Raw genomic sequence first — 27,597 nt, forward strand, 5'->3', positions numbered from 1 at the left:
GTTCAATAAACACGTGTGAGCACAGTGCTAGGCACTGGGAATTCAGTGATGAATAATTTGATCTCTTTTCTTCCTTGACCAGAGGAATGAGGTAGATTGAAAATTCTAGTTCCTGAGGATTTGTTCCAAAGAGGCTTTATCATCCAGAGTCCGCTTTATAGTTTTTTAAATTTTCCCAGAGCTGGGCCTGGTCTTAAGAATCACCAAAAACTCCTTGGGCTCCCAGAAGATCAACATCAAAGGACCACCAGGGTAATCCCTCCCCCCACCCACCTGCTGCTCATCTGCCTGGAACAGCAGGTGTTCCAATTCCTTTTGGTTCAACCCGCTTCCCACTGAGTTAGTTACACAGTCCAGAATAAGAAAGTCAGTCTACTCGCCAAGTGGTGAAGGAGCTATTTTGACGCTCTTCCCTCATTTCAACCCTTTATCGGTCCCCGCTTTGGATCCGACTAAAGCAGATGGTTTGAATGAAGCCTGGCAGATTCTGGGAAGCCCGGGATGCTGCAAGGCACTCTGAGAGATGTGGGAGCGAGATGTAGGGGGTCACGTGGCTTCGAGGCTCCTCGGCTCCTCCCGGAGCTCCCACTTGACTGGGCCCAGGGCGGCTACACACTGGCCGGAGATCAAACACTTGGCGTGGCCCCAGAGGCAGGACTGGAGACGGCGGCACAGCGCGCGAATCCAAGCGGATGCTCCTGCCAGGCACGGGCGCCCTCTTGCGTCTCGTTTAGGAAGCGCGGCGGCGAGTGCTCAGGAAGCGGCCCCAGGAGCCCAGACGGCCTGGCCAGGTACGCCGGGACGCGGCGAGGAGCGCGAGGAGGCGAGGGGCCGGCGGCCCCGCCCGCGGGCGGGAGGGCGACCGGAGACCGCTGCCGGGTGGCGGGGCGGACGCCCGGCGCGGCGGGGGGCCGGACAGGTGCGCGGGCGGGGGGCGGTGCTTGGGGATCCTGCGCACTGCGCGCGCCCCTCCCCCAGCGCGGCTCCCCGGCGCGGCCCCGGCCCACAGAGCGAGCGGGAGGAGGAGCTGCGGCGGCGGCGGCGGCCACTCGGGCAGGTTGGCAGCGCCGCGGGAAGCCGCCGACGGCGCGGGCTGCTGGTCCCCACGCGCAGGAGGCGCGGGCGGCGCCGAGGCAATGGAGCCTGGTGACGCGGCGCGCCTCGGCCCGGGGCGGGCGGCCCGGGCGCTGCCACCGCGGTTGCTGCTGCTGCTGCTGCTGCCGCTGCTGCTGGGTCGGGGGCTGCGCGCGGCGGCCGCGGCCTCCTCCTCTGGGGCGGCGGCCGAGGACAGCAGCGCCATGGAGGAGCTCGCCACGGAGAAGGAGGCGGAGGAGAGCCACCGGCAGGACAGCGTGAGCTTGCTCACCTTCATCCTGCTGCTCACGCTCACCATCCTCACCATCTGGCTCTTTAAGCACCGCCGGGTGCGCTTCCTGCACGAGACCGGGCTGGCCATGATCTACGGTGAGCACCCCCCCACCCGCGCCCACCTCTCCGACTCCCCTCGGGCGGCCGGGCCGTTGCACTCCCCCCGCCCCTCGCGCCGCCCGGTGCTCCCCCTTCACTCGCCGACGTGTTTCGTTTCTTTTCCGTTTCCCGCTGCGACGGCCTCGGTTCCCAAGGTCAACTGTCTGCATTTTCGGGCTCCCTATTACCATGAAAAAGGATCCCACCCCATTTCGACGTTTCTTCCAGGAGAATCCGGAAAAGGAAGGGCATCGAGGTGGTCCGGTTCTGTCCAGCCGGTTCCGTCTCGGCTTCGCCCCCACGCCATGCGCCCCCACCCCGCTCAGCTCTGGGGGTGTGTGCGCGGTGACAGGGGTTGAGTGACTTCCCGGGGACCGCGCCACCCCCGGAGGCAGGCCACCGGGAGGGTCGGGGCGAGGGCTGAGCGTTCTTCAGCTTGGGTATGGGTTGACGGGGCCTGATGGATGCCACCACGTCCATGGTCTAGCTGGGTGGGCGCCCACTTCTGAGATCGACGTTCCAGGGTCTCTGGTTAATCGAGTCAGAGCATGAAGCCCTGTGAAAAGCGAGCGTGGTCCAGCACCCAGAGTGGTGCACCGCCTTGGCGGGCCTACTCGGGGAGATGGGCACGCCTCCCACCCTTATGTCCAGGTGGGAAGTTGTACCCAGTTACTTGCCTTCTCTAAGCGAAGAGCTTTTGTATTCCTCAGATTGTAATGAGGACGGGAAGATACATTTAAGGGTGTATGAAGAGGAAAAGTAGTGGTTTTGATTCCGGAGTCAACCTTCTTTTGTTGTGAAAGGTGGGCTAATGCCACCATCCTTTTCTGGAGTTCATGGCACACGGTGTATTACATGCGTAGTGGGCAGCACACATCTTCCCTTACTACGTGGATGTCAGTTAGCCAGGATCTGAATCATCCCTGTTCCCCTGCCCCCCCCCCAACTCCGCCCCCACCACACCCACCATGACCTATCTCCAAACTGGAACCAAGTATTCTCTTTTTGAATTAATTCAGTGGATTTAAGGCCCGGGTTGGCATCCTCATGTGAAATAAATGAGCCCACTTCATGACTGTTCCCAGTAGGGAACATTTTACTTCATGACTTAAACAGGAGGGATTTCTCCTGTTTCTTTTCTTTTTTTTTTTTTTTTTCCATTCAGGGTTCCCTGATAGAGAATGGAAAGCAGACACCTGAATCTTTAATGTGACAGTTACCCCTGGCCCTGGGCCCTGCTTCTCATGGTTCTTGATTAGTTGTTGACAGCCTGGGCTCGTGGCCACCAAGGTTATGAAATGCTTGCCGGGAGCCCTCTTGTTTTAAAGGGGTAGTGGCCTAAACAGATCTTGAATTGAAACAGGACCAGGTCTAAAACCTAGTTTGGTTATTGCAGATTACAAGTGTGAATATGAACTTTAGCCTCCATACTTGGCCATTCTTGAGCTTTGTGGTTTGTGTCAGTCGGTGACAAATGACTGATGCCAGGGCTGCAGGTAAGCTAGGTTTCCTGAGCAGATAGCAGAGTGGGGAGTTGAAAGATGTTGTCATTTCAGGCGATTGACTCTGAGCCCTAATGCAAATGAACGTTGCCTTTATATCTATGTAGATAGCCACGAAAATATTTTTACTGTATAGCTGTTAGATCCAGTTCATTAAAGTACAATGTGAAATACTTTTAGAGGTAGATTTGACAGGCTCGTAAATGCATGCTTAAGCGCATGGAAAATGGGATTTAAAAATATATTTTCTGAGGAGTACTCCGTGTTCTTAGGAGCTCAGTCACCTTTATCTTACAGCTTGAGAACAACAGTGGAATTTTCCTTGGCTGATGTGTGCTTTTAAAACTCATCTCAATCTTTTAGTCATTGGGATTGTGCTACCAGTGTACTGTTTCATTTTGTGTTATGAAAATCTGGTCTAATTGATGATAATGTTCCGAAAAGGCAACATCTGTGCATAGCATTCCCTGTAATTTTGTTCTGTGACTTTGAAATGCATTAAGAAATTTTTTGTCAATATGTGATGTCCTGGGTTCTCCCAAATATTAATATTTTGATGCAGATTGCCTGTAATTGTGAGAAAATATTTCTCTGTCTCTCAGGGATATTTGGTCTTCTGTTTCAAGTCCCCTCCCCCGGTCTGAATTCTAATGTCATTTGATTAGCTAACTATCCATTATATACTTAAGACTATTGGGTTAGGGATTCTGATAAAAAAAAATTCAGTATGAAAATCTTTTAACACTTAAGTGAATGCAGTACAGATTTCAGGACTTCTCTTTCTTGACAGTAAGAAATCAGATTTCATTTCTTGATATCAGTAGAGGAAGTGAGTAACTGTCCTGTTGCCTCTGAGTAATAAAGGACAGAAAGACCTAAGGAAACATTTAAGTCTCTGCTGTGTGCCCAACTCAATTTATGGAGGTAACCAATTTAACTTTTAAATGTCGGTACGTTTTTATGAGTGAAAGAGTTCAACTGCAAATTTCAAAACTCTTTACTTTGAAATAAAAAAAAGTCTAATTCCTGCCACTTTAAAAGTATTTAAGTGGTACTTTGAAAGGGAAGGCTTTAATATTTAAAATAAATGGATATATATATATATATATATAACACAATGTATTAATATATAATAGCATTAAAAGAAATTGTGACAACGTATGTATTTGCTGGTATAGTCATAAAATATCTCCGGAAGGACGTACAATAGACTAGTAACATTGATTTCCTTGTGGAGGGAGGAACGAGGTGGGTGGGACGTAGGGATGGGAAGGAGACATCACTGTATACCCTTCTGTGCTTTTCGTTTTTTGAACTTTGGAAGTGGAATCACCTAAGAGCACATCCCTGCTTCCATTCTGTAGCATTTGTGACGGCATTTTAAGATGCTCCTTAAATCATCCAGTTTGGTACCCACTTCTCCCTAGTTAAATCACATTATCAATTTTCTGTGACCTTTTGCTTGTTAACTGTACCCACGGAACTTCTGGAGCCCTGTGCCTGGAATGGAGACAAAACAGGGAAAGGGGAAGAGATTTCCCCTCCCTTTCCTCTCTCCTTTTATCTCATTATCCCCAAAGAATAGTTGATGAGTGGTGTGCAGAAATGGATCCCAAGGGAATCAAGAACAATAAGAGACGCACTGTGAATGCTTAGCATTTAAATCGAAAGGAATTCCCCCACCTACCCAGGGACCGTAAGAAGCATGCCTTCCTGACCACTGACCCAGGAGTTATTAGGGAAGTTGCCCTTAGACTAGACTCTCCAGGGATGTTGAAAGCAGCCCCCAGACCCTGCGATGGGATCTGCAGGGCAGCTGGTAAGGCACTCGCCTGGCACCAGTCTGACCTGTTTTGTCAGGGCAGGGAGCTCCCAGCTGTCCAGTTCGGTAGGTGATTAAGTGCCATCCTAAAGTTACTGAGCCCTGCGTGTCTGTGCAGCAGAAATAGCAAGTGTTGGAGGCAGAGAAAGGTGGTATTAACAGACTGTGTCCGTTAACTGTGGTTCTCTCTCATGTGTACAGTAGTTCCACTTCCCCCATAATGTTTTTGTGACAACTGATACGGGTCCAAAATATCTGACTTTGCCGCACTAGCCTACCACCTGCTTCTCGCGTCCCCCTCCTCCATGCCTGTCAAATTTTCAAGTACACGTTGGCCAGCCCCTCTAGGTTCTGTGGACCGTGGGCTCACTGTTGCTGTGTTGGAGCTGGATTGCTAAGCACAGGCTGAGAGTCGGTTCATGGGCAAAGTCTGAAAGGGGAAAATAACGACTTTTTGTAGTAGCATGAAATTAACATTTGAGCCTGTGAGCAAACATTTCAGAACCACCCTCTTCCTGGTTAAGCAGGAACCTTTTTTTTTTTTTTTTCTTTTAAGAGCCCTTCACTTTGGCCTTAGTTTGGGGAAGCTCTGGATAGTCTTGGTTTGGTACCAGATCCCCTGGGTTCAAATGCTGGCCCTGTTGCTTATAACACTGGGAAAGCTCTCTGAGCCTCAGTTTCCTCTTTTCAAAAATGGAGACAGTGTCACTCACCTTACAGAATTTTTGTATTACTGAGATATTGTAAAGGTCAAGTGCAGTGTCTAGTACTTACACACTTGGTAAATAGTAGGTTTCATTCTCACTTTAGGCTTGTGATTCTTTGGCCAGCATTGCTACTTGAGGTTCGTTCAGTAGAGAACTGCTGTCATTTTAAAATGCATTAGGGTACAGTTAGTGGAGGTGATGAGAATTGTAATTTTTTTGTGGGGATATTTGCTAATACCTAGAAAAAATTTACAATGTAGCTGTTTCACTCTTTTATCCAGCAGTCTCCATTCTTGGATTTATCTTCCAGAAATACTTGCACAAGCATGTTACATTATATGGATGGCAATATTAGCTGCAGCAGTAACAAGTTGCAATACTCATTAAGAAGGAACTGGTTAAATTACAGCACATCCCCACTAAGGAATACTAGGCAGCTGGTAAAAAGAGGTGTTTTGAGATGTCCTTTTAAGACAGCTATGCACACATAGTGTTGTGGAAAAGAACAAGGCACAGAGCAGCACATATGGTATTATCTCACTTATTAAAAAATTATGGGATGTGTGTATATACATTTATGTATGACATGTGTGCTTCTCTGGAAGGATGTACAAACTTAGCAGTAGTTATCCTTTGATGGGGGACCAGGTGTTGGAAGAGAGGGAGGGGCAGTGTTACTTTTCCCTTTATACTCTTCTGAGGTTGTTGGGGAACATGGTAGTTGCATGGTTCTGAGTATCACCCCACAGAATACTTACCTATCACAAAGGAAAGAAGGTCCCTTTTCAGTGGAGAGGTCTGGCAGTCACCATCTTATAACCATGTCATCAAATTTTTTTGTATATTTTTTTTTTTATTGAAGTATAGTCAGTTTACAATGTTGTGTCAATTTCTGGTGTACAGCATAATGCTTCAGTCATCCATGAACGTACATATATTTGTTTTCATATTCTTTTTCACCATAAGTTACTACAAGATATTGAATATAGTTCCCTGTGCTGTATAATAGAAACTTGTTCACATCATCAAATTTATCCTTGGTGCTTATGGAACTATCTGGTATTATGTGCGTCCTGATGTGTTGCAAGAGGAACCATACAGCTTTACCTATGGAATATTCGTCCTCTAAATGTTTCATCTGAATCGAATTGAGATTTTAGGCACATTTTGCAGTTTATGGGAAATATAGGGGATGGAGAAGTAAGTTATAAAATACCAGGTGAAAACAGACATACCAAAATATGGGTCAATCTATGAGACAACTGTCCTGGTTTCTTCAAAAAGTCAGTGCCAAGGGAGACAAAAAGTCAGTGTAAGTGACTGGATTGTGCCCTCTCAGAATTCATATGTTGAAATCCCAATTCCTGATGTGATGACCTGTGGAGGTGGGGCATTTGGGAGGAAATTAGGTTTAGATGGGGTCATGAGATGGGGTCTCCATGATGGAGTGCCCTCAGTGCCCTCCTAAGAAGAGGAAGAGACTGGAACTCCCTTTCTCTCCTACCATGTGAGGACACAGAAGAAGGCAGCCATCTACAAGCCAGGAAGAGGGTCCTAACCAGACCCTGAATCTGCCAGCACCTTGATCTTGCACTTCCCAGCCTCCAGAACTGTGAGAAATAAATGCTGTTGGGAGGGGGAGGGTATAGCTTAGTGGTAGAGTGTGTATTTAGCGTGCACGAGGTCCTGGGTTCAATCCCCAATACCTTCATTAAAAATAAATAAACTTAAGCACCCCCTCCCCAAAAGAAAGAAATGCTGCTTAAACCACCCAGCTATGATATTTTTGTTTTAGCATTCTGAGCAGACTAAAACAGTGTTTGCAGTTAATGGAGCCCAAAGAGACATAACCAAAGGCAGCACAGGGTACTTGATTGGCCCCTGGCTTATAAAAATGAGCTCTAAAATTGTTTGGGGGACAACTGGCGATATTTGAACGTGAACTTGGTGTTAGATGCTATTAGGAAATTACTCTTATTTTTCTTAGGTGTGATAATGGAGGTTATTCACATAGGAGGATGTGCTTATTTGGAGATATAGGCTGAGGTGTTTAGGAGTAAAGTGTATGAGTCCTAACGTATGCAACGTTCAAACAGTTCAGTTAAAAAAACACCCCCCCCCACATGTGTAGAGAAAAAAAATATGGCAAAATACTAGCAATTGTTAAATCTAGGTGGTGGATGAAAGGGTGTGCTTTATATTCTTCGAGCTTTTTGTACATCATGAAATTTTCATTAAAATGGAACATTGGGGAAGATGTTCACCTTCCTGTTAACTTGTGAGCTGGCTAACGTGTTAACCTGCCTGCTTCAAATGTCGTCCAGGTGAGACTGCATACAGCCTGGCCATCCATTACTCTCATTAAACTCTTTCTGATGCTGTGTAGCACTGACATTCATTGACAGGAGATGATGTTAGGCTTACATGATTTGAGAATCAGTAACTTCTTTTTCATTTTGAGTTTTGGGTTTGATTTTCAGGTTCCCATATCTTTTGAAGAATGGCCTCTGTTTCACTTAGAAGAGAATATATGTTAGGAGATCTTTTGGTTAAAGCATGCTACCTCTGTTTTGATCAATGTGGATGTTGGCATTAGGGTGATGCTAGCTGTTGTAACAGACCAACCCTACATTTCAGCGGCATAATGTAAGAAAAGTTCATTTTTTCTACTTGTGTAATGGGCCCATGCCAAGGGTCTTGCAGGTAGCTCTCCATGTGGTGATTAAGGGACCAGGTGCCTTCCATCCTCTGGCTTCCCCATCCCTTGGGGGACCTTGGAATTCTCTCCTTGCAGCCAATGAATGAGGGAAGAGAAAGAGAATCATATGAGGACACTTCACGTGCTACACCTGGAAGTGTTGCCCATTGTTTTGCTGCTTCTGTTGGACAGAATTTGGTCATGAGGCCACATCTACCTGGAAGGGAGGCAGGGAAATGTAGGCTAGCTGGAATAAGAGGACTAGGTTTGAAAAGCAGCTGGCCAATCTCTGATGAAGTCTTTGATGACTACTTTGTCATACATAATCCAGAAAAGAGACATAGTAGGATTTGCATGAATTTTTGGGTGCTGTTCTTGGTTATTGATAAACTAAATTTTGTTTTAATTTTAAGTAATCTGATTTGAAAAAAAGGCATTCGTCTTGAGTTTATGAAGTTGTTTCAATAGATCTGTCAACATTATCTGGGAGCTGGTTACAGCTAGCAGGTCTGGCCCCAGACTGACTTACAATGTCTCAGTGAGGCCCAGAAATCTGCGACTTGATACATTATCGGGGTTTTTTTTTTCTTTTAAATGCTGCAGTTTGAAACTCACTGCTATAGAATATTTCAGTTTTCACCCTTTAAATACATTCACTGTGTTGCTTGTAATTAAGTAATTGCAGGAAAAAAAATAGCAACTGTATTTTGAGCAGCTGCTGTAGTAGCCAGGCACTGTGGTGAGTATTTTGCAGACTTTAAGCCATCTAACCTTCACATCAAATATACGAAGACTTCATACAAACGTATGAAGAATTACTGGCCCCATCTTGCCAGATGAAGAAATTGAAAGTTAGGTCTACTACCTCATTTGCTTAGGGTTCCCCTGATTGAGGTTGGTAAGTGGGGGTCTATTAAAGGCTGAGAGCAGTAGGTGGGGATGTGTTTGGCCTGGATAGAGCAGAACCTGAATCCTGCCCTGATTACCGGGTCCCAAGAGGTCTCTGAGGGGAATCTATGCCCAGAGTATAAAACAAAGCAAAGTGACTCTTTATCATCAGCTGCAGCTCTGGCTTCAAACTCCAGTGTACCACTGCACGGGGGGAAGCTGGCCAGTTTGGAAAAATCAATTTTCCTGTCCTAGATCAGCCTGGAGCCCATGATTCCAGTGGAGCCAAAATACCTGCTCATTTGTACCCCAAAGGCCACATTCCAGATGTTACTCCACTGATGTGTGTTATGCACTGAATCTTTGTGTCCTCTCAAGCCATCTGTTGAAATCCTCGTCCTGAGGGTGATGATGGTATTGAGGGGGGTGTGTGGCCTTTGGGAAGTAATTAGGTTATGAAGATGAAGCCCTCCTGAACGGGATTCATACCCTTATAAGAGACCCCGGAGAGCTCTCCACCAGGTGAGGATACAATGAGAAGTCAGCAGTGTGCAGCGCAGAAGAGGATTCACACCAGACCCTGACCGTGCTGGTGCCCTGATCTTGGTCTCCCAGCCCCTAGAACTGGGAGAAAAAAAAAAAATTTCTCTGGTTCATATGCCACCCAGTCTCTGGTACTTTGTTATAGCAGCCCGAACTGACGAAGACCGTGTGACCGAAGGCTCCCAGAGTTACCAGGGAAAAATCAGCAAGCGATGTTCAGAGTAGATGAGTAAGGTCTTCTCAGGTGGGAGCAGCTGCTTCAAAGTTTTCTCATCTCTAGACATCACTATTACGGAGTGGGGGAGGCCGGTAGCGCCGGGTCTGTCAAGCTCTTAGATCTTTCTGCTCTTACTGTGCTGGTTGTCACAAGCATATCATAGTCTCCCGGAGAGATTTTCCAAAATACATTAGAAAGTAAGGCCAGTGCAGGCAGGAGTGTCTGTCTTTTGTTTGCTGCTGTCTCTCTGCCCCTAGAACAGTGCCTAACACATAGTAGGTGCTATGGAAATATTTGTTTCATGGATTCTACTTTGTCTAACAAAAAATAAGTGCTGTAACACTGCTTAGCATCAAAGGTCCTTCCTTCAAGTTCTTGTGCTTCCCTGAGATTCACACCGAGAGTGACATTTCTGAGAAGGAAACCTTTGTGTGTGAAGACATCTGCTTGAATCACAGCGAACTGTTTAAAGAAGGATGAAGGGATAGGCGAGTATATGTTTGCAGAAGATTATATATTTAGCTGATAAGCCACATGGTGGTGTTATTTTTTCCTTTTTTATTGTGACACAATATACGTAGCATAAAATTTGTCATTTTAATTATTTTAACTGTATAATTCACTAGCATTAATAACATTCATAAAATGGTGTGACTGTCGCCACGGTTTCCCCAAATTTTCATCACCCCATACAGAAACCTTGTACCCATTAAGCAAATATGCCCTGTTCCTCCCTCTCCCTAGCCCCTGATTGCCTCTCATCTACTTTCTGTCTCTACGAATTTGCCTATTCTAGATATTTCATAAGTGTATTCATACAATATTTGATCTGATTGATTTCACTTAGAATAATATTTTCAGGGTTCACCCATGTCGTAGCATGTATATGAACTGCATTCCTTTCTGTGGCCGGATAACATTCCATTGTGTGTGTAACACTACATTTTGTTTATCCGTCTATCAGTTCACAGACCCGTTTTCACCTTTTGGCGATTGGTGGTATAATGCTGATATGGACATTTGCATACAAGTATCTGTTTGAGTCCCTGTTTTCAATTCTTTTGAGGATCTACCTAGAAGTGGAATTGCTGGGTCGTAGGGTAATTCTATGTTTGACTTGTTGAGTACCCACCAAACTGTTCTCCAAAGTGGCTGCAATATTTTACATTCCCCCTATGATGCGCAAGGGTTCCAGTATCTTCACATCCTCTCCAATGCTTGTTAGTTTCTGTTTTTCCAAAAATAATCACTCTAGTAGTTGTGAAGTGGTAGTTTATTACGGGTTTGATTCACACTCCCCTAGAGACTGATGATGTTAAGTATCTTTTCATGGGCTTATTGGCCCTTTGTGCATCTTCTTTGGAGAAATGTTCCTTCAAGCCTCTGCCTGTTTTAAAAATTGGATTATTTTCCATTGTTGAATTGTAGGAGTTCTCTATATATTCTGGATATTATTCTTTCATCAGATATGTGATTTGTCAATATTTTCTCTTATTCCATGGGTTGCCTTTTTGCTGTATGATAGTGTCCTTTGTTGTGCAAAAGATTTTAATTTTGATGAAGTTCAATTTCTCTGTTATTCTCTTTCATTGCTTGTGCTTTTGGTATCACATCCAAGAAGAAATCATTGCCAAATCCAATGCCATGGAGCTTTTCTTCTAAGAGTTTTAGCTTTTTAATTTAGATCCTTGATGCGTTTTGAGTTAATTTTTGTATATGGTGTTGGTTTCTTAATTTCCTTTTTGGGTTGTTCATTACTAGTATATTAGAAGTATGGCTGATTTTTTGGTGTTGATTTTATATCTTGCAGCTTTGTTGAATTTATTTCTTATATTTCACAGTTGTGTGTGCACGTGTGTGTGTTTTCTTTAGGGCTTTATATGTGTAAGATCTTGTCATCTGCCAGTTTTACTTCTTCCTTTGCAGTATGAATGCCTTTTATTTCCCTTTCTCACCTAATTGCTCTGATTAGAACTTACAGTACTATGTTGAAGAGAAGTGGTGAAAGCAGGCATCTTTGTCTTGTTCCTGATCTTCAGGGAAAAGATTTCAGTCTTTTATCATTGACTATGATGTTAAATGTGGGTTTTTCACATATGACCTTTATCATGTTGATGAAGTTCCTTTTTATTTCTAGTTTTTTGGGTCTTTTATACTGAAAAGGTGTTAGATTTGTCAAACATTTTTTCTACATCAATTGGTTTTTGTTTTCATATTCTTTTTCATTATAGGTTACTATAAGATATTGAATATAGTTCCCTGTGGTATACAGTAGAAACTTATTTCTTAATTCATTTTTAAAATATTTTTATTGATGTATATAGTCAGTTTACAATGTTGTGTCAATTTCTGGTGTACAGCATAATGTCTCAGTCATACATATATATGTGCATATTTGTTTTCATATTCTTTTTCACCATAAGTTACTACAAAGTATTGAATATAGTTCCCTGTGCTATATAGAAGAAACTTGTTGTTTATCTATTTAATATGTATTAGTTAGTGTCTGCAAATCTTGAACTCCCGATTTATCTCTTCCCAGCACCTTTCCCCCCGGGTAACCATGTTTGTTTTCTATGTCTGTGAATCTGTTTCTGTTTTGTAAATAAGTTCATTTGTCTTTTTTTTTTTTTTTTTTAGATTCCACATGTAAGTGATATGATACGGTATTTTTCTTTCTCTTTCTGGCTTACTTCACTTAGAATGACATTCTCCAGAGACATCCATGTTGCTGCAAATGGCATTATGTTGTCATTTTTATGGCCGAATACTATTCCATTGTATAAATAAACCACAACTTCTTTATCCAGTCACCTGTCAATGGACATTTAAGTTGTTTCCATGTCTTGGCTATTGTAAATAGTGCTGCTATGAACGTTGGGGTGAGGGTGTCTTTTTGAATTAGGGCTCCTTCTGGATATATGCCCAGGAGTGGGATTGCTGGATCATATGGTAAGTCTATTCCTAGTCTTTTGAGGAATCTCCATACTGTTTTCCACAGTGGCTGCATGAAATTGCATTCCCACCAGCAGTGTTGGAAGGTTCCCTTTTCTCCACAGCCTCTCCAGCATTTGTCATTTGTGGACTTTTGAATGATGGCCATTCTGACTGGTGTGAGGTGATACCTCATTGTAGTTTTGATTTGCATTTCTCTGATAATTAGTGATACTGAGCATTTTTTCATGTGCCTGTCGGTCATTTGAAAATCATTACTTTTTTAGATCTAATAATTTTATTTTTAAAATGATCACAAGTAACATCAACTTTTGATGTAATTTTATGAATTTTAACACATGTATAGATATGTGTAACCACCACCACAATCAAGATGAACACTAGTTACCCGAAAAACCTCTCTCATGCTGCCACCCCACTCTGACAATCACTGATCTGTTCTCCATCACTATAGGTTTATCTTTTCAAATATCAACATAAATAGAGTCTTTCAATATGCAACGTTTTAGGAGTAGCTCTTTGACTCAGCATAAGGCCTTTGAGATTCATCCATGTGGTTGCATGTGTCTACAGTTAGTTCATTTTTTTGCTGAGCTGGTTCCCATTTTATGTTTAATACCGTGGTCTGTTTATTCGTTTGCCAGTAGAAGGACATTTGAGTTTTTTCTAGTTTTTTATTTTGTGATTATGAATAGAACTGCTATCAGCATTAGCATACAGGTTTTTGTGTGAATGTAAGCTTCTATGTTTCTCCACTAAATACTCAGGACTGGGACTGCTGGGTCATAGGGTAAGCATATGTTTAACTTTATAAGGAAACCGCCAAACTGTTTGCTAGATCAGCTGTACATTCCAGCTAGCAATGTGTAAGCATTCCGGTTGCTCCACATTCTCTTCAGTACTTAGTATTCTTAATATTTTTATTTTTAGCCATTCTAGTAGATGTGTAGTGATATCTCATTGTAAAAAGGTTTTAATTTGCATTTTTCCTAATGCTGGACATCTTCTCATGTGCTTATTTGCCATTAATATATCCTTTTTGGTGAAGTGATTGTTGATGTTTTCTGCCCATTTTCTAATTGTATTGCTTGTTTTCTTTGAATTTTGAGATTTCTGTATATTCTGGATGTAAGTCTTTTGTTAGATACGTAATATGAAAATATTCTCTCCCAATTTGTAGCTTGTTTTTTTTTTCCATTATCTTACAGTGTCTTTTTCAGAGCAAAAGTTTACATTTTTGATGCAATCCAATTTATCAACTTTTCCTTTTTATTGATTGTGATGTCTTTTGATGTCATGTCTAAAACTTCTTCCCTTTAACCCCGGGTCAAGAAGGGTTTCTCCTATGTTTTCTTCTAAAAGTTTTATGGTTTTGCATTTTACATTTAGATGTGTGATTTATTTTGAGTTTGTTTTTGTATAAGGTATGAGGTTTAGTTTGAGGGTTCATTTTTTTTTTTACATATGTATGTTTAATTGTTCCAATGTTTTTGTTGAAAAGGTGATCTTTTCTTCATTGAATTACTTTTGCAACTTTGTCCAAAATCAATTGCCCATACTTGTATGGGTATATTTCTGGACTTCCTCTTGTGTTCCACCAGTCTCTGTATCTAGCTTTTTGCCAATACCACACAGTATTGCTTAATGCAGCTTTGTAGCGGATCTTCAAATTGGGTAGTGTGAGTCCTCCGTCTTTATTCTTTTTCTAAATTGTTTTAGCTGTTCTAGTTCAAATTTTTATTTTTAATGATTTTCTATGTAGTTCTATCAATTATTCATCACAATTTTAGAACATTTTTTAATGGCCCTCTCCCAAAAGAAACCCTGTATCCAATAATTGTTTCCAATTATTCTTTGCCCTTGTATGCACACACTGATCTCTTCTGAGTACCTGAGGGAGAGACCCCCCTGTGTCTCTCCAGACTTCTCTCTCTATTCAAATCTCCTTTCTGGTCCTCAGTCCTATGAACTTCAGCTGCCTTTGTATCCAGAATTCCAGCTTTGTCAATTTTGGGAGTCACCTAGACTTCATCCTCTGTCTTGTGGCTTGGAAACTCTCTCCAGACAATAAGCTGGAGCAATCAGGGCTCACCTCATTTCCTCCTGTCTCTTAGGGGTCGCTCTTGTTCACTGCCTGATGTCCAGTGTCTTGAGAACCATTATCTCCTGTACTTAACGTTTGTTTGCTTTTGTTTCAGGCATGAAGATAGTGCCAGTCCCTCCTTCTCTGTCTTGTCTGGAAGTGGAAGCCTTAATTCCATAAAGGAGTTTTGGTCTTTTATTATTATTTTTTGGTCATCATAACCCCCATACACACACACTCTTTTTGTTTTATTTTTCTCAAACTGTGGACTCTTTGCATGTGTTTATGCAGTTATGCATTTTTATATACACACCAACACCCATTTAAAACAAGCCTCCCGTGGGCTACCTTATTCCAGTCTAGGGATCTGTTGGCTACTGGACATTTTTGCTGCTGAGAGAATTGGGGAATGAAACAATTGCATTCATTAACAGAGTAGGCTATGAATGAGCCAGAGTGATTCTCTTCAGTGGTATGAATGAGAGGATTGTCTATTTTCAATGGCAGTGTTGTGCAGAGTGTTTATGATGTGGCACTGGGGAGAGACGCAGACAAGATGGTAATACTGTCGTGTCGACTGAAAGAAAAACACAACGCGAAACTTGTGAGTTAAGTTTTATTTGAGGACCTTAACCTGGAGACAGCCTCTCTGAACGGCTCCTGAAAGGTAAGGGAGGAACCAATAGATAGATATGAACTGGTGGGTGACTGCAGTGGCTAATGGCTTGATCTTTGTAGAACTAGAATGCCAGGCAACATTTTTTTTCCTACAGTAGTGGTTTTTATTCACTGTGGGGAAATCTGATCAAGGGTGGAGCTCTGATGTGTTACACGAAGTCCTCATCTCAGTCCACTCAGGAAAAAAGAGGCAAGTAGTTGAGTGGGAAACTCCTGTGAACCAAGGCTTGGGGACAGCTGACCAACCATGGGGACAACTAACCAGGGTGCATTGAAGCAACGTAGAAATAAGCGACAGCTGTCAACCCCTCTAGGCTCTCACCAGTGCCACCCATCGGATGAATCGAACTGGTAGCCTCTGGGAAGGGGTCTGGAAATGTAGTTTACAGGAGTTGCCCCTCTTTTCCAGCTCCCTGCACCACGTGGCAGAGCAGCAAAGGGCAGGAAATGGATCCGAGGACACATGAGCCCAGGACTTCCTCAAATTGAATGCCCGTTCTGATGTGCAGTATATCCCATACCTAGATACGGTCTAGAGGGGAGGAGAAAAGCTGTGTGGTCGGGGTCAAAGCAGCCAATAGTCCTGTGAGCAGATGGGGGGAAGGGAAACTAGGTGTTGAGGCACAAGCTGGATTTGCTGTGATAATATGTGCCCAAAGGATGGGGTGACGTAAGTATGATAAATGGTGTTTCACATTTGAAACATTAAGTATATGCGTTAACAAGCCCCACATCAACTATTTTGTAAGCTTATCTACCAATGCCGTTTTACTGAGTTAAATAGTATTTAGGGAGAGGAAGTGGTGGTAGGTATGAGGAGTGAAGGAGGGACCCTTTTAATAGTGTAACTAACGTTATAATTTAAGGGACATATTAATCTTTGTAAGCAAAATGGTACGTATTTCTGTAACAATGTCTTTTTCGCAGGGCCACCTTAATAGTGATATCCGAGCCAGGCAAACTGTGCCTGTGGAGGGTACTAATCTCTCTGAATCCACGTTGTTTAGTTTCTTAGTGATATTGCTTCAATTTCTACAGTTCAGGCAGTGTTTGGAACATTCCTAATTTGAGTTGGGGTTCTGTCGAAGAGGACTTCTCTGGGGGCGGGTAGGTCAGCTTAGCACCTGCTCTGTTCTCAGTCTCCTCCACTGGTGTGGAGGGCCTGGTTGGGCCAATGACACAAGGTCAAAGGTGTGATGCAGGCTTGAGTTTATTCGACCTCAAAAGGCCAAATGGACATCAAGCATTTGTGTGTTACAAGAACATATAAGTTAATGAAAATACGTTCTTTCTTTAATTGAAATTGTAGCAACCTAGGCAAGGGTATCAGTTATTTCAAACTGATCAGAATCCTTGATTAGCTAAGAGTACTATAGCAATATTCAATCTTTCTGTGGTTGTTGGATCAGCAAAATGTTCAGCAAATTGGTACTTAGTACACTGTAACTTGCTTGGCACAGTGTTTCAATGTTTCAAATATCTAGACTGTGGGAAAAGGCTGCATTATAAGATCTAAGTACACGTGAACAACTAGTAAACAGCCTTCTGGTTTTAGCTCAGGGAGGTGGACTGTAGAGTTCGCATCCTTATAACAACAAAAAAACTGAACATATTACAAGTTGATGACTTTTTTCTTGAATCCAACAGAAAACTGGGGTCTCGGGGCACATGACTGACCCCGGATCAGGAGAGATACAGGCGCCACTGCGGGGAGAAGCAGTACGGGAGCTTTGCTCACCGGGGACAGACACTGCTGAATGTCACAGAAGCCAGTATCATGGAACTAGACATTGTTCATGAATTGCTAAAGGATAGGGGCCCTGAGTCTAAAAGGTTCTCCCTCTCCTGCTGATGTTTCCTTCAGGACCTTTACCTTGTGCTCACAGAGAGGCTCAGGGAGACCCTGAGAGTGTCTCTCGTGTGCTGGCTGTGATGGGGACAACAGCCACTGCCCAGATCTGTCCGGACATGTCTCCTCATCTCCCAAAGGAACAGAGGTCTTACTCTGTAGGAAGAAGGGAACAGAAACTGGTGGAAACCTACCGCAGCTGGGAAAGAACAGGAGAAACGAGCTCTCCTCTTAGGGGAGGACAGGAATGCTATGATTCTGGCCCCAAATTTTGTTCGGAAGAGGATCAAGAATGCTTATGAAGGCCACAACCCCAAGACCTAGGGTCACAAAGCCTATCTAGTATTGGCGATTGATCACAACAGAAAAGATTGCCCCCCCACCACCTCCCTACTACTAAGCAGAAGCATCAAGTAAAAAATAGCAGGTAGGACCGATAAAATAGAGTCATAAAAAATACTTACTAAAACCTAGAGAGAGCAGAAAAAGATGAATGGAACAACAACAAAAAAACAGCTACCGAGGTAGCAGATTTTAATCCTACCATATCAGTAGTCACTTTAAATGTGAAAATGTGAATTGTCTAAAAGACAGAGATCATCAGATTGGATTAAAGAAAAAAAAAGGAAGCTACAACTGTATGCTGTTTAGAAGAAACCCACTTTAAATATAAAGATGTAGATAAATTAAAAGTAGAAGGAAGGATAAAGATTCACCATGCAAATGCGAAACAAAAGAAAACTGGAGTAGCTATATTAATTTCAAATGAAATAGATTCATAACAAGGAAGATTAGCGACTTTCTATCTGCAAAATCATTTCACGTTGGTCACATAATGTGATGTAATTACAGGAATGATTTCCCATCACCTTTGCCGTATTCTTTTGGTTAGAAGTAAGTTAGAAGTCCCACCCACCCAAAATATAGGTAGTCCTCACTTTGCAGTGGTCTGATAAGTACGACTTTCAGTTACCATGGTTTAGTTAAATAACACCAGTGCCCTAACAATAAGAGTTCAAATTTCTTGTACCATGGGATATTAACTGTAATTGCACAAAATTCGTCCTTTCCTGCTAGCTCTTAGCATTACACAAATAATGAATGGACATAAAGATCAGTGAGCAATCATGCCTTTTCTTTCAAAGCCTGTCCGTGATGGTCACCATCCATCTGTTGTTCAGGTCACACACAGACAGCAAAGCGTGCAGTTGGGTTGCCTCCTTGTCTCCCAGGGATAAACCCATATGACATTTTACAAAAATGGGTAACTTGAGAGAGGGAATCGGCCAACAAAGGTGCAAGTGCAGCAAAGAAATGAAGTGATAGCACTGGAAGAGAAATTGGTATCAAACATAAATGGAATTATAGAAGAATGAGCTGATAGCGGAAACGTTGACGCTGCTACCATTTGAGATACTAGATACACAGCCAGAAGAACTTAGCAAAGGGGAACTTGTTGATGGAAACAAGCAAAGTGGTTGTGATGCAAAGGATGAAGATCCAGAGGAAGTGATGCCAGCAAAAAAAAACTTCAGATCGAAGGAGCTGTTGGAGTTATATCAAGACATGGAAAGTGCTAAGGATGTAATGTGGCAGGAGATTCTAACCTAGAAAGGAGTATGACAATTCACTAAGGCATAGAGAAGATGCTCGCTCTGTATCGGAACTTATACAATGAGAAAAAGAAAGCAAGCACTGTTCTAACTATTCTTGATAAGTTTTTTACAAAGATAAAAAAAACTCCTTTAATTCTCAGTATTTCCAGTGTTTTAAATTACAGTGTACTAAATAAATATTACTTTTACTGTCTTCATTTCCCTTTACATTTATAGCCAGGAGTAAGAGTCTTTAATTTTTTTTATTATTAATGAATAAAATCGGTTTACAATGTTGTGTTAATTTCTGGTGTACAGCATAGTGATTAAGTTATATGTGTATTCCTTTTCATATTCTTTTTCATTAGAGGCTATTACAAGGTATTGAATATAGTTCCCTGTGCTCTACAGCAGAACCTTGCTATTTATCTGTTTTACAAATAGTAGTGTGTATCTGCAAATCCTGAACTCCCAATTCATCCCTCCACACCACCCCGCCGGTAACCACAATTTTGTTTTCTGTATCTGTAAATCTGTTCCTGTTTTGTAAATAAGTTCATTTGTCTCATTTTTATACATTCCACATATAAGTGATATCATTAATGTTTTTTCAAACACCTATTTATTGTATTAAATATAAGCCTGAAATGTTAAGTAGATATTACGGATTCCAAGAAAATTATATTTCATATTCCCAAAATGTCCTGCTGGTACTTTGACAACTAAAACAATGCTTTAGAGGTTTTTTTTTTTTTTATTCATAAAAAAGCAACACTTAAGGGATATAAAATACATAAAATCCCAAACTTAGAAGTTTATTCAAAATTCTTCTGAATCCCTCAGACGGCTGTAAACAAGTTTCTTTTCACATGTTCGTGGCTTAGAGGAATGTGACTTTCACAGTTTATGTGGATTTCTGCCTAGGAAGCTCACGAGCTCTACGTGGTAGTTCTGTTTCCATAATCCAGTCCTAACATTGCCTGTGCTGTCAGTACCCAGCAAGGGTCCATCCTGTCCGTTGCTTTTGATTGGTCTGTTCTGAATGGCCAAGTTGAGGCAATAAGACTTCTCCTGACCTTCCAGTTCAACCACAATTGGCTTCCTTAATCCATCTTTTTTTTTTTTTTTTTTACTACTGGTTGAAACAGGCTTTTCAAAATTCCTGCCGCTTTTGGGAAGTCTGCTACAGGCATCACTGCCATCTTGTTGGGGTGGGTCATACTGCTTCTCTCTGTAGGCTGAGTAAGCCCTTCGACTCCGAGAGTGTCCTTCACTACCACCCAGCTAGCCATTCTGCACGCTGCCTTCCACGCTCGCGGGGACATTGTAGGCATACTCTCAGGAACGTCAGTCTGCTGGTCCGGTGCACTTTACTTCTGTTTTTGTGGTGGCAGCTTGGGTGCAAGTCTTTAATGTTTTGACAACATTTTTTGATAACATTTTAGAAAGATCATGGAACAATTAGATTTTTCCCGTTGATTATTAAAATTGCTTTTCTTGCTTTCAGCTTACACATTTTTGTAGCCAGTGCTACCATGCAAGACTGTTTATACTATTTGGTGATTAAGAAGAATGAAGTACTGACTCATGCTAAAGCATGAATGAACCTCAAAAACATTATGCTAAGTGAAAGAAGTCATGCACAAGAGGTCGCCTACCGTGTGAATCCATTTATATGAAGTGTTTAGAAAAGGCAAATGTATAGAAACAGAAAGTAGGTTAGTGGTTGCCTGGAGCTGGGGGTGGGAAAACAGGTATTAACTGTAAGCTGGTACCAGGGATCTTATAGAGGTAATGGTGGTGATGGTTGTATAACTTGGTAAATTTACTAAAAATGGTTGAATTGTACACTTAAATTGGGTGAATTTTATGGGATGTAAATTATAACCCAGTAAAGTTTTTTCTTAAAAATGAAGGTGAAATAATGATATTCCCTGATAAACAAAGACTGAAAGAACTTCTAGCAGGTCTACCTTATGAGAAAACTAAAGGAAGTCCTTTAGGCTAAAAGGAAATGACGCTGCACAATAACGCAGATCCACATAAGGAAATAAAGACTATTGGACTTGGCATAATTTAGTTCTTTGGTGGTGGACAGTAGGGCTGTTTCCGGTCTTACTGTAATCAAACAGTACTGCACTGGATAACCCTGAGTATCTTTTACACGTGTGGTTGTTATCTGTGGAATAGGTTCCTAGAAGTAGGATCGTTGGCTTAAAAGGTAAATACATTTTCAATTTTGTTTGATATTGTCAGATTCTTCTCATTAGAAGTTGTAGGAATTTTTCACTCTTAACCGGCAATGAAAGTGGCTGTTTTCCCAGTCTTGCCAAGTGGGTGTTGTCAAACTTTTGGATTTTTTTTCAATTTGAGAGATAAGAATGGTGTCTCAGTATTGTTTAATTTGCTCTTACAAATAATGATGGATATCTTTTCAAAAGCTTAAGAGCCATTTATATTTTTTCCTGTGAATTGCCTTTTTATATTCTTTGCTTATTTTTTTCCTGCGGACTTGTCTTTCTCTTTGTTTCTAGTAGTTTTTTATACATTAGGGAGATCAGCCCCTTTTACCCAGGGATGCATTGTTATTGCAGTTGTATTAAAAATGTTAGTAGTCATATTTTCTTTTTAAACTTTTAAAAAATCCTGTTTCTTTTTTTTAATTGAAGTATAGTCATTTTACAATGTTGTGTCAATTTCTGGTGTACAGCATAATGTAAACTATTTTTTGTTAATTTCTTTTTGTTGTTTTTTTTGGGGGGGGAGATAATTAGATTTATTTATTTATCTTTTAATGGAGGTGCTGGGGATTGAACCCAGGATCTCATGCATGCTAGGCCTGCCCTCTGCCACTGAGCTACACCCTCCCCCACCATTGTCATATTTTTAAAGTTTGACATTACAGAGAGTAATTTCTCATCACTATCAGCTGCTAGATTGCATGGGAGTTCGTTAGGTCATATGCATGTGATACCAACGAGATAACTAGAAATTAAATACAACTCTACAAGTTTGTTTTATAATGTTAATGTACCAAAGATTAGAACTATGTTATAATCTAGTATCTATTATTCTGTCTTGTATTGTTACTTAAAGTTTTAGATATTTGTTCACTTAACCAGGCACATTGTTTTTCCTTAAGTTACTTAGCAATTGCACTGTTCATTCATTAATTCATTCAAATATTCACTGCTTACCTAATTTATTTCTTAACATCTGCCTTTTTAAAAGCCAGGTCTATTGAGTTATGATTTACATACAATAAAATTCATTCCTCTTACATATACAGTTCAGTGAATTTTCCCACATGTGTACACTTGTGTGACCACCACCAAAATCAATCTATCATCTTTTTCCACCCAAAGTCCTACGCACCTTCGCAGACCACGCCCTCCACCTACCCGAGCCCTCAGCAACTACTGATCTGTTTTCTGTCCCTATAGTTTTGTCTTTTCTAGAACTTCAAGTGAATGAAATCATATATTAGGTAATCTTTTGCATCTGGTTTCTTTTACTTAGCATGAGATTCCTGCAATTCATCCATGTCGTTGCGGGCATCCGTAATCTGTTCCTGTGTTATTATTGAGCACTGTTCTATTGTATGGCTGCATCACGATTTGCTTGCACATTCACCATTCGTTGAACATTTGGGTTGTTTTCAGTTTGGGGTATTATAAATAAAGCTGCTATGAACATTTGCCTACACGTCTTTGTGTGGGCATGTGTTTTCATTTCTGTTGGATAAATACCCAAGAGTGCGATTTCTGGTTGTATGGTAAGTGTATGTTTAACTTTAGAAAAACCTGGCAACCTTTTTCAAAGGGACTGAACATTTTGCATTCTCAGCAGCAGTGTGGAAGATTGCTCCACATCCTTACCAATTTTTGTCATTTAGGAATTTTAAAATTTATCCATCCTAGTGTGAAGTGGTATCTTGTTATCGTTGCAATTTGCATCTCCCTAATGACTAATGATGTGGGACATCTTTTCTCATGCTTATTTGCATCCATTTACCTTGTTTGGTGCTATGTTCATATTTTTGGCCCATTTTTAATCTTTTTTTTTCTCTTCTTATGCTCTCCTTATTGAGTTAAGCTTTTATATTTTCTGGATAAAAACTCTTTGTCAGATAAGTGGTTTGCAATATTTTCTCCCTGTCTGTGGCTTGTCTTTTCATTTCCTTAGCAGTGTCCTTTGGAGAGCAGAAGTTTTGGATTGTGATAAAACCCAACTTATCAATTTTTCCCTTTATGGTTTGTACTTTGTATGTCCATCTTAATACATCCTTCATAAGTTAACTGTTTTGTATATAAAATCAGCAGCTCTCACAGTTGTTGATCAGCATTTATTCTTACAGTAATAAAGATGAACATCTCACTTAACAGACTGATAGAATTTCTCCATGTTAAACACATAAGGCCATCTGCACTCCAAGTTACAAATAGACTGAATAATAAATACAAATAGCATGCCTTATTTCTATTACTCATGTTGATATGCTGGTCACCATGTGATGACAGTCTATGCTATCACATGGCCGTTGGTCAGTAACAGTTAAGGAATACCAAAAATGACGTTGTGGGAGATGTCCAGTTACTTCTGAAGACTGAAGCTGATTTTTGCCTAAGTCAAACTTTGGGACAGCCCTCATTTATACGGATTAGTTCCTTGTGTTTGTTTTGCTGTGTCATTAGTTACAAATTAATTACAGATTTCAGTCTTTCCACAAAGGGACTCAAGTAAGCCTAGTCATGATTTTCACAGAATTAAGTCATTCGTTGAATACCCAAGCATCTGTGGCTACTTATCGTACAGGAACGCAGACCCTGCTCACCAGGACTGCTGTGGGAATGCTGTGTGGGAGGGGTTATTAAGAAATTAGCTTTATGATCCCTTTGGAACTGCTTCGTCCTCCTCTGGGAATCGAGAAAGTTGTTTGGATTAGGCTTGTGGTCTTTAACATTTCATATGTGTCCTCACTGCTGTCCAGGCACCGAGACTTTCAAAATTCTGTAGCATTCCTTCAGTATAGCAGAAGGAATGTGACCCTGCTTTATGAGTTGCTTAAACACAGTTACTGTTTTGCTGAATTTTTCGTGTTTAAGAGAGTCTGCTGGGGAAATAAAGAGGAAATAAAGAAGTTGGCACTGAGTGGAACACAACTAACTGCCTCTGGTGCACGGGAAGCCAGGTCAAGCTGTGTGGCCGAGGTTAGGACTGGTGCAGATCACTGGAGGACGTCATACAGGGAGAGAACACGGCATTGAGGGAACAGATCGTGGGCCTCCATTGCCCACCTAGAGGTCTGAGGCTCCGTTCTGTTAAGAGACGGGTTGGCATTTGTGACTGAAGGCTTGGGTTGATTTAGACCTGCCTGAAGAATGAGCTTGGTTTTGCATACTCTGCATCTTTGAAAACAGTAGAGTTAAGATAATTGGGGGATACTGTGTTCGCCTTGGTTGTTCTGTGGAGCTGCCCCTGGCTTGGGGAGTGGTCACTTGGCGTGTGGCCTTTGGCCTGCAGAGGATGGTGTAAAAGACCGATGGGAAAAGGGGCTGTGGCTTCTCAACGAGACTCACAGGCATCTAGGCTCCCACCGTGGCTGTCATTACACCAGCAGTGTGGGTGAGAGGATGGACGGAAGAACCTTGTACTTGGGTGCCTTCTGGGTCTTCCATGGAGGTGAAGCTGCTGTCCCTGATGTATTTCCTGACCCGTATCCTTCTCTAAAGTGAAGTAAATGTATTAACTGAAAACCTTTTTGGGGCTGGGGAGTCTGATTGCCAGCCTGAACCCATCACTGTGGCCGCACCGCCGCCTGGGGGTGAAAGGTTAGCGGTACGAGCTGGGGAGATGCCTTTCAAGCAGTTGTGCTGGGGACGAGGAGGACCTGAATCAGGGTTATAGCAACAAGAAGATGAGAGTCGTGAATATCAGTACTCATGGTGGGTGCCGAGACTCCTGTCAGCAGTTCTGGCGAGTGGTCTGGGGTGGAAGGGAATGCAGAACTCCCAGCTGCAGCTCTGATGGGAGGTCTGAATGGGGTCAGGGGCTCTAACTAGTTGTGTCAACAATTTAATTTCTTTTATTTCAATATTTAAAATTTTAATAAATAGTGCTTTAGATGTGCCAAGTACTGTTCTTGGCACTTTATAAACATTAACTCATTGAATCCCTCATAACAACACAATATGACTTACCCTTTACCAATAGGAAAACCGAGGGACAAGGAAGTAAAGTAACTCACCTGAGACCATCCAGCTTAGTAAATGGCGAAGCTGAGCTTTGAACCCAGGCAGTCTGGCTCCAGAATCACTGCTCTGAACTCTTTCTAGCTTCTCTTCTGCATCTGTCCTCTTAGGAGATGAATGGAATTTGTATTTTTAGAAAGTATCATCGCTGATGACTCAGTTGGAACCCTCGTGCAGATTACAGCTGCGCACGGGTTTATGTTGCTGGGCGGTTTCCGGGGAGCAGGGATTCCTCACCTGGGGCCTGGGTGAGGACAGCACCTACCCTTGTACCCCTGCCCTGCTACCAGGGAAGGCCTGTGCTACAGTGGAGGGGCCTCACTTCACATATGTTGACCCTCTTTGCTATTGAGACAGCCCCTTCCTCAAAATTCCTCTTGGCATCCTTTGCAGGGCTCACAGCTGTGATGCCCCTGCGGGCTCCTGCTTCGCCGCTTCACATGGGAGAGAGGGTGTGTGCTTTGAGAGGAAACCCGGGCAAGGTCTGAGGAACGCGTGTGCACTTGGAGCTCGCTCAGGGGTTCACACATTGCTCCGTTGAGGGGTTTTTTTTTTTTTCTGCCTTTTCTTGCAAGAAATCTCATTGTTAAATACATGCGCTGCCCTACTCAGGCCCTTTCGTCATAGCAAAGAAAGCAAATCATTCTCTTCCCAAGATGAACCTTATACTACGTGAATTTTTATTTCACCTCTCACATCAAGTCCACTAATTACATGTGCTAGTGATTTATGTATTTTATTCATCTGTCTTTTGCTAGGTGGGTAGATTGACTGTGGCTTTTTCAGCATGATTTTTAGTCTTTGCTACAAAGCAGTGATTTGGTTTCTAGGTCGACAGCCTGATGTTTCATCACAGCACTCCCACTTCCTCTCGCTGCTGGCTGAGCAGGGGCTGCTGAAACATATTGTCGACTGGGAAAAAAAAAAAAAACCACACAACCTAAACGTTTTTAGTTACTTTCTATTCGGGGTCTTACTGATAGCTCTGAGGGACTGTTGCACAGAGGTAAGGGAAGAGCCAGGATATATAGGAGTTTTGCTGAAAAAAAAAACCAAATAAACATGTAGCCGAGCATCAAAAAATTACTGCTAATCACATACACACACACACATCTCAAAGTAGTGATTTTCGTGCTTTTCTGTGTATGGGAAGATGCAAGAGTCTGGGCTCACTGATAACATCAGATTATTCCTTTGCTGTGCATCGTAACCATCTGGGCCAGTATTTTGCTTTTCCTCCCCCCTAAGTCCCCTCAGGGCTCACTTTCAGAGATGGCTGTGGTGGCTGATGGCTTGATGGCTGGCCGCATTTGGGGACTGGAATGGCAGGCAACACTCTTGGTTTACTGAAATGGCAGGTGACGGTTTTTTTTTTTGTCCACAATATTGATCAAGTTGCTGGTATTTTCATTGTCATATTTTGTATGGAATGAAGCATGACACGTCCCACTCTCTGACTGAATCTGTGAGTGACATTTGTTCCTGTGTGGTGGCCTAAAATGACAGGTTACTGCTCACTATGGAAAAATCTTCTGGAGGTTACCCCTACACCTCTGCTTTGAGCACCCAGCAGAACTTGGATATGGCATCTGGTAAATTGCAGTCCCATTGTTACAATGTCCTGCATGCACAAATGGGGAATAACTTTGTCAGAAAGTTTTGGAGCGCTCACATCACCTATGTAATGCCATTTTTAGAGGTTTTCTTGGTATACTTGCCTCTGAAAAGACTGTGAACAGCATCCATCTCTTATTTGACTACTTTCTTTAATATCCACTTCTTTTTATGTAATGCTTACATTAAATGTCCTAATGGGGTTGATAAAACTCTTTTGTTGCCTCGCTGAATTTTAGTTTTTACAGATAATCTTAGAATAATTCAGGTAACTAAAGATTTGGGGGAGGAAACAGTCCTTACTTGTACGTGAAAAACTATTACTCCCTATAATGTTCCATTTTTTGCTGCAAATAACTCTGATTAGCTAGATCAACAAGCATCGCAGAGACAAAGTGTTTTTTTTAAAGCCACAGATCATTGCATTTATATTTACAAAAGCCATAAACAAACAGGCATTTCTCCCTTATTAGGAGGACTTACTCAGATGTTTAAACATTAAGGCAGTGATGATTCTAAAACATAATTAAACTCTAAGTTAAGGCTTTATGCTTGTTTTGAAACCATTTTCATAGGCTACTCTTGTGGTACCCAGTCACCCACCCCTCCACGAAAAACCAGAGGCAAATTTTCCAGAGCAGAGGATCATCAAAATAGACTTTTGGGTTATCAACCCTTAGACTAGCGTAGGAAATCCATGTTTATTTTGTGGTTTCCACAGTTAATAG

At 42.1% G+C, this 27,597-nt stretch overlaps 1 protein-coding gene across 1 annotated transcript in view; it reads left to right on the forward strand.

The window, feature by feature from the left end:
* The first annotated feature begins 995 nt into the window (after positions 1-995).
* Positions 996-27,597, forward strand: part of SLC9A7 (solute carrier family 9 member A7) — a 125,515-nt gene continuing 98,913 nt past the window's right edge. Inside the window, exon 1 of the mRNA XM_064483243.1 lies at positions 996-1,464. Within this exon, the coding sequence (XP_064339313.1) occupies positions 1,137-1,464 (328 nt within the window). The 5' untranslated portion in view covers positions 996-1,136. The remainder of the gene's footprint in view (positions 1,465-27,597) is intronic.

The sequence above is a fragment of the Camelus dromedarius genome, chromosome X (assembly GCF_036321535.1).
Source record: "Camelus dromedarius isolate mCamDro1 chromosome X, mCamDro1.pat, whole genome shotgun sequence".
Lineage (NCBI taxonomy): Eukaryota > Metazoa > Chordata > Mammalia > Artiodactyla > Camelidae > Camelus > Camelus dromedarius.